At 33.4% G+C, this 8,306-nt stretch overlaps 1 protein-coding gene across 1 annotated transcript; it reads left to right on the top strand.

Annotated features, from left to right (window-relative positions):
- Positions 1 to 852: 852 nt before the first annotated feature.
- LOC107762193 (high mobility group B protein 6-like) lies at positions 853 to 2,530 on the top strand. The gene is made up of 7 exons (XM_075253200.1): positions 853 to 933; positions 1,098 to 1,180; positions 1,268 to 1,373; positions 1,493 to 1,558; positions 1,770 to 1,925; positions 2,032 to 2,229; positions 2,438 to 2,530. Exons 1-7 carry the CDS (start codon positions 853 to 855, stop codon positions 2,528 to 2,530), a joined length of 783 nt encoding a protein of 260 aa, XP_075109301.1.
- The last annotated feature ends 5,776 nt before the right edge of the window (positions 2,531 to 8,306 follow it).

Genomic DNA, 8,306 nt, shown 5'->3' with positions numbered 1-8,306 from the left:
AGACATACGTCCAAGTCCGAAATCATCATACGAATCTGCTGGAACCTTCAAATCTCGATTCCGAGGTCGTTTACTCAAAAATTCAATCTTAGTCAATTCTTTAACTTAAAGCTTCTGAAATGAGAATTCTCTTTCCAAATCAATTCTGAACTTCCCGAAATTTAATTTCGACCATGCGTACAAGTCATAATACTTGAACTAAAGCTGCTCATGGCCTCAAACTGGTGAACAACGCGCTAGAGCTCAAAACGACAGGTCGGATCGTTACAATGAGTTTCCAACATAACATAGATACAAGATGAATCTTTTTTACCACACCGATAAAATATCAAAGTAGTGAAGAGATCTCTTTTTTTTTAAAATAAACAAAAGAAGTGGCAAGTAGTGAAGTGTTCTCTTGAACTGCAACACTTTGCTTGTCACCTGTCAACCTAGATCAAACTACTTTGTTTAAAAGAAAGCTGAAAAGTGAAAACAATGAATTTTCACAGCTAAATTCTTCTTTTCCTTCTTTCTCTTTTTTGGCAGGAAATTCACGGTTATTAAGGTCCAATCGGAGTCAAGTGAGAAAATTAACGGCAGCAGATAGTCATAGATGTGGAAAAGAGAGATTAGTCATGCAAGCACAAAAACAACAAGAAGCTAAGCATGAAAACTGACAGATACCCACCAAATTCAATTACTATGAAGTAACGCGTGCAACAAAGAAAACGGAAGAGAGAAAATACTCACCTGAGCTCAAGAATACAGATGAATTGGAACCAAAAACAAAGGCAAAGAATATGAATACAAAAGAAGAAGAGTAACTTCTTCCCCCTCTCCCCACAGAATAAATAAATAAAACTCCGATGAATGACTAGCCATCAAGAAGAATTACTAGTCGTCTCTGCTAAAATTATTCTCACTTCTTCAACACCCAATTGGATTTTGAAAGTATCCTCTTGCTTGCACAACACCTTACGCTCAACCAATTGTAACAAAATTAGTAGAATCTACATGACTATTGATCATGTGATTCATGTTTCTCACACAAAATGTTCACCAAATATTTATTGATTTCTCAGTTTCAACTGTTACATGCTTTATCAATTCATCAGGAACAGAAAACAGCTATGGAATTGCTTGAACAATATATTAAATTCCAACAAGGAGCAATTGAAAATGAAAAAAAGAAGAAAAAGTAAAAGTTCCCTTTCCCTTGAGTCCTATTTATTTGGTGCTTACGAACTTAAAATCTTATATTCGCCTCGTTAATTCATTTTTATAGGAAAGAAAAGAACCCCTTGAAACCAAAACAACCAGTGTCAGCATTTTTCGTGTTTACAAAAGAGCATCGCATTGCTCTACTTACTGAGAACAAGAATGTGAAGGAGGTAATGATGAGTTTCATTGTTTGCTCGAACTGCACTACTTGGAATTGAGGCACAGTTGTTGTCGTTGTTATTATTATAGGGATTATTAAATTTCTAAGCTATTATTTCACAATTTATAGGTGGCAAAGATTACAGGCGAAGAATGGAAGAACATGACAGAGAAACAAAAGCCGCCTTATGAAGAGGTCTTTTACTTTGTCTTGGAAAATTGAAATCCCTTTGCTTCACTCAAATATTTCTATTTTTATCGGAAACAACCTCTTTGACCTTCCAGGGTAGGGGTAAGGCGGTGTACATTCTACCCACCCCAGACTCCACTTGTGGGAATACACTGGGTTGTTGTTATTGTTGTTGTCGTTGTTGTTAGAAGCTAAATAAATGCTTTCAAATATGCAGATGGAGCAATATTTGCAAGAAATGGAAGTTTATAAGAAGAAAAAAGATGAAGAAGCTGCTGAACATTTGAAGGAAGTGGAGGAACTGATGAAACTTAAGAAGCAAGAAGCACTTCAATTGCTCAAAAAGAAAGAAAAAACAGAAAATTTAATCAAGGTTCTTATTATATATTGTTGCTCTAGCCATTCTTGATCCAATTACTGATTAGGCTATGAAAAATCGAATTAGCTGATGATTGATATTGGTTTGTTGTGGCGATTAGCAGAAAACGAAAGGAAATCACCAAAAGAAGAAACAAAAGCAAGAGAAAAATGTGGATCCTAACAAACCAAAGAAGTCTGCTGGATCAGTCTTTCTTTTCAGCAAAGAGGAAAGGAAGAAACTAGGAAGAGCGACCTGGAATCAACAATTCTACCATTACTGCTCTCATTTCTCTGAAATGGAAAGTAAGCTCCGTGCAGTGTATTGATTCTTACGCTATTAGTTTAATTTGACCTATAACATGTAAATCTTTATAGCAAACCTATATGGTAACTTGAAGAAATAAAATTAATAAACATATTATAACCAATTAAATTGAATTGACTATGTATATAACTTTTTTCAGTCCAAAGTATACATATTTTTCTTTAGTATGTGGTGATGTGAGCTATTGTTTTGATTTGTAGGAATTGAGTAAAGAAGAAAAGCAAGTGTGGAACAACAAAGCAGCTGAAGCAATGGAAGCATACAAAATGGAAATGGAACTAATTATCATCTAACCTAACTAATTTTGTTCTAAATTGCCATGTGGTCTATTGTGAGACTGTTTACATATAATCGAAATACTATCATATTTAAATTAACTTGTAATTTTAAATTTTTTAGAAATATAAACAAATTAGTAATTTTACCTTTTTCATAAATTTACTGATATTTTTAATAATTTTTATTTTTGTATTATTTGCCATAAGCAAATGAACTTTTACTTTATCTCAACTCAAATATTTCTATCTATAAATTGAAATATATTTTTATCTTTAAATTAGAAATCAAATTATTTTCTTTCTCAAAAATAATATTGGCAGTTTTTTTTATAGATATAGACTACCATATTAGGAAGAAACTACTCCCCAATTTGAATAAGCATTTTTTTTCTTATTTTTTTTATTTTAGAATAATTTTAAGACTCCAACTTTGTTGGAGCTATCCTCGTATTATCTCTGTTTTCATCTTTGTAATTTTTTTTCTACTGTAATATTATAATTAGTTTTTTTTTATTTTGAATTTTAGATAAAATCGAAATACTATCATATATTATTAACCCGTCAACTGATAAATATTGGTGCAACAATCAGAAAACATATGGGTAATAATATAATTAGTAGGTTGAAAAGTTGTCTAATTGCCCGATCAAGAAATCTTGCTATGGTACAAAATTTTTCAAATTCAAAAATAGTAACTAATTATTAATAATACGTAGAATTTTTTTCTATATTATATGGAATAAACAATTAGACTTTCTTCTATTTTATTTTCAATATAAAGTTTTAATTTTTATATTTTTTATTATGTTGCTTGTAGTAATTTCAATTTCAAATTAGGCTTTTCTTCTATGTTTAGATTCAAATTCAAAATAGTAAATAATTATAATGAGCATAATTTATTTTTGTAAAATTTAAATTCAAAGAAAAAGTAATTACTATCTAACCTAAATAATTTTGTCCTAAAATTGCCAAGTGACTTTTTATTATGTTGCCCCTTGACTTACTTTCAATATAAAGTTTTGATTTTTATATTTTTTTACTATGTTGCTTGTAATTGTTTGAAATTCAAATTAGACTTTTCTTCTATGTTTATATTCAAATTCAAAAATAGTAACTAATTATTAATAACACATAGTGCACAATTTATTTTTCTAAAATTTAAATTCAGAGAAAAACTAACTATTACCTAAGCTAACTAATTTTGTCCTAAAATTGCCAAGTTGCTTTTTATTATGTTGCCACTTGGCTTACTATGGTGTCTTTGCCTATCCTATATATATAAATTTCAATATAAAGTTTAGATTTTTAAAATTTACTATGTTGCTAGTAATGGTTTCAAATTCAAATTAGACTTTTCTTCTATGTTGAAATTGAAATTCAAAAATAGTAACTCATTATTAATAACACATAGTGCATAATTTATTTTTTTAAAATTTGACTTCAAAGAAAAACTAACTATTACCTAATCTAACTAATTTTGTCCTAAAATTATCAAGTGGCCTTTTATTATGTTGTCACTTGGCTAACTATTGTGTCTTTGCCTCTCCTGTTATATATAGATAATAATGGTTTCAAATTTAAATTAGACTTTTCTTCTATGTTGAAATTCAAATTCAAAAATAGTAACTAATTACTCATAACACATAGTGCATAATTTATTTTTTAAAAATTTAAATTCAGAGAAAAACTAACTATAACCTAAATCTAACTAATTTTGTCCTAAAATTGCCAAGTGATTTTTCATTATGTTGCCATTTGACTTACTATGATGTCTTTGTCTCTCATATTATATATAGATAGATAGATAGATTGTTGGGGGGGGGGGAAGAGAGGTTAGGAGGGAATTAATAACTGTTTCCATTGAATTTTTCTCCAAGATTCGTTGCAATAAATATATCTATTGGAACGGTTCAAATAAACGTTGCAAAATAAAACATCTATCGGAACGGTTTCCACCCAAATGCAACGATTTTATAGCCAAAGTGTGCCGGTAGTACCAATGTCTTATTGCAACGGTTACAACCGTTGCAATAAACTCGTCTATAGTAACAGTTTCTGAACCGTTGCCATAGGCCTATTTCTAGTAGTGAAAGTCAAAGATTTCAAAGGTCACATTAATCTAGAAGTAAACCACTGTATATAACTTAATTTTAAAGATTTTCCAAATATAGAAAGAATGGGTGTAGAACGTGCAGGTCATTTTCTCCAAGTATCATAATAAATATAGTAATTATTAAATTTGTTGAGCTTCGATAGTTATCATATTCCTCCACGTTGCGTGCGTTTGATTATAAATTGGCATTGATGATTGATACGCTCAAATTACACTTAAATAAATATTGTAAGGTGGTTGGTGTCAAATATAATAATCCAACAAGGTTGGGTCGAATCCCACAGATAACATGTGTGAAAATATTACTTGAATAGTGTGAAGCTTGACTTAAGTCGTAACTCTACTCCTTTAGCTTAAAAAAAGAATGATATAATTGTGAATTAACAAGATGACTATTTTGTTGTGAGAATGTTAATTTGATTAAGGAAACCAAGGTTGTGTCCCCATCAATGAAATCTAATGCTACCAGTATTAATATAATATATTTTTAATGGAAGGTCCTTTGATATGCAAATGGTTTCTAAATAACTGCCTAATATTTTTCAATAATTGGGTAGTATTTTCTCTTTATGATTTTTCCAAATATAAAAGAGTTGCAATTAAGAATAACCAATTTATGCCAAGTAGAACCTACTTATTGCTAAGCGATTCTATTAAACAAGGTTTAAAGCCTTGAGTTCTTGATATTCACTTCTACCAAACCCTAACCCACTTTTCCAAGTAAAGATAGAGTAAAATGGAATGAATCAATGTTTGCAACCACCAACAATAAATAAAGCATAAGAAATGAATAAATATCAACCAACCATTATATATATATAGATTCAATGTTAAACACTCATTAACATTGCACCCATTTAGGGTCCACAACTTTAGTATTTAAAACAAGTACAAAAATAAAGCAATAAATAAAGTCATAAAGCTTACAAAGGTACAAGATTCTCTCTTCAAAAGCTTCAAAAATAATGGTATATTCAATGCCTTCAATGTGGTCTCTTTTTTAGACTCAATAACCTACAAAAACCCTAGTAAATCTATTTATATTAGACTAAAAGTCGGGGTTAAGATTGGACAAAGTTGCCCCTGCAGAGCCCTTCTGCAACCGTATAGTGGTCGCGGAACATGTATGCGGTCTGCATAATTGAAACAGGCATCACATAATTGCAAGTCTTGAAGCCCAGTTCTCCATCGCATTCCGGTTCTACAGTCAGCATAACAATTATGCGAATGCAGACTTCATCGCAAAAAGTGTTAAGCCAAATTTCCAGTTGCAATTGCGTGGTTATTATGCGGTCCGCGAAAGTGTTATGTGATCGCATAATGGACTGCATAATCTTCTCTCTAGTGTCCAAAAGAACTGCTTCAGTCTGCGGTGGGTTTGCGGTCCGCACATCACTTCTGCAGTTGCAGACTTGCCGCATTTCCGCCCTTTTATGGATTTTTGACTTCTTTTCCATGTTTTTGGTTCTTCAAGTCTCGTGCACTACAAAACACCAAAACTTCATAAGAATTAACTAAAAATACTTTGAAAGACTAACTAAAATCTATGTAACTGGTATCAAAAGTGCCGAAATTCTACGGCACATCAGCACCTCCAACTTAGACACTTGCTTGTCCTCAAGCAACTAAAACAAAATTATCCTATCCTATACTACTTCTATTTCCGACATATCACAAAACAGCAGTGCCTATAGATAGTTTTGCCTATCAGCTAACAAGCATGTAACCTCTTTTATTTGCCCTTTATGGAAGACAACGATCATTTAAAAATTTGACTAATCAACTTGTAAAATTCGAGCCTCAACCAAAATGACAGAATGCTACCCATAGCTAAGTGTGCACTTGTATTCTACTTCAAGAACCTAACTTCTGCTATGTTATGCCAAATTCCGGATAAGGCCGTGATGGCGCCCAACACCGTTGTTAGGCAAGCCAATACTAATCAACTAGTAAATTCTCATTTGAATAATTAGTATGTGAGAACGTTTCCTTATTGATTAAGAAATTTAGAGTTTAAAATTTAAGAATAATTAAATGAAAGTAATATATACGAATTGAAATCATGAAAGTAAGCCAAAAATCATAAGTCTACTAATGTGTGTGCCAAGACCTAGTATCACAAGTGTGTGGGCAATCTAGTAGAATATACAAAATCATGCTATCCTACTGTATAGAAAAGAAATAGATAGGAACATAAAGACAAAGCAGAGACTCCAGCTGTTGCGGAACGGCTCGGAAGGGCAGCTCACCGGGAAGTCTCGAGCTGAGGAGTCCAAATCTACGCGCCGGACTGATGGCCAGATGCACCTGCCTCAAAGCCTGTACATTCAAGTACAGAAGTGTAGCATGAGTACATAAAAATATGTACCCCAGTAAGTATCTCGTCTAACCACGAAGAAATAGTGACGAGGGGTTGACTTCGAGACTTACTAGGGCTAATAATATGAAGTTCAAGTTATAAATCATGATGTATGTAGATGTCACGACCCAAAATCCCAACCCGGTCGTGATGGCGCCTCTCGTGAGGACAAGGCCAACCAATCAACAAAACAGTACATCTCTTTATAATTACTTAGCAGGAATAAGTATAAATCATGAGCAATATAATCTTAAATGCAAAATAAACGTGATAGAACAAGGAAAACCATCCCAACTCAGCCCGGAATCGGGGTGTCACGAGTCATGAGCTACTACAGAGTTTACTAATATTTTACAAAGTCTGGAATTATCATAAATAACAAAGATAAGGGAGAAAACGGGGCTGCGGACGTCAACAGCTACCTCGTTACTCCTAGTCACCGCCTGGTCTGGAAAGAATCAGCGCTCAGGAGCGAACTCAGCTCTGCCTGTATCTGCACACATGGTGCAGGGAGTAATGTGAGTACTCCGACCCAGTGAGTAATAAAAATAAATAACGACTGAAAACATGAAATCTCATAACGGCACAATATAGCGCTATCCCAAGCAGTAAAATCAGTTATACAGTAAAATAGTGAGTATCAGATAATTCTTCTTTTAAAACAGTAAAGACAAATAATTTCCACAGTAAGGATAAATCAAAAGCTTGCCCCTCGGGCTCAATATGTAAATCTCAGTATAGTATCAGCCCCTCGGGCTCACTCCCAACTCACCAGCACACAACATCAGCCCGTCGGGCTCACTCCCAACTCACCACACACAAGCAACGGCCTCTCAGGCCCACTCCCAACTCACCTGGGTACCCTGCGCTCACTGGAGGTGTGTACAGACTCCGTAGGGGCTCCTACAGCCCAAGCGCAATATCAATAGGCTTGAAAGCCTTCACACATCACACACGAGGCCTGAAAGCCTCCTCATATAACACTTGAGGCTTGAAAGCCTCCTCACATCACTCAACATATCCTCACGTATGGCCCTCGGCCTCAATCTGTCCAGAAAATAATCATAAGCCTCTTGGTCATCAGTAAAACAATAGTGCTCAGCTCAACAACATTATAAATATCATTAAATCTCGAGTTGAGTATAAATGTAGCTGAGTTCACAAAATAATATAATTCCATTGGACTGAGTTCAAATAATATTTCAATTCGTGAGGAAAATAGTGATGTAAATTCACAAAAGATTTCAGATAATTGGCACGAAGCCCAAATATGGAAATAAGTCCCAATCATAATGAAAAACAATAAATCTTTATCAATT

This window comes from Nicotiana tabacum, chromosome 5, assembly GCF_000715075.1.
Source record: "Nicotiana tabacum cultivar K326 chromosome 5, ASM71507v2, whole genome shotgun sequence".
NCBI lineage: Eukaryota > Viridiplantae > Streptophyta > Magnoliopsida > Solanales > Solanaceae > Nicotiana > Nicotiana tabacum.
The sequence above is the reverse complement of the archived record's forward strand: the minus strand, read 5'-3'. Positions and strand labels throughout refer to the sequence as shown.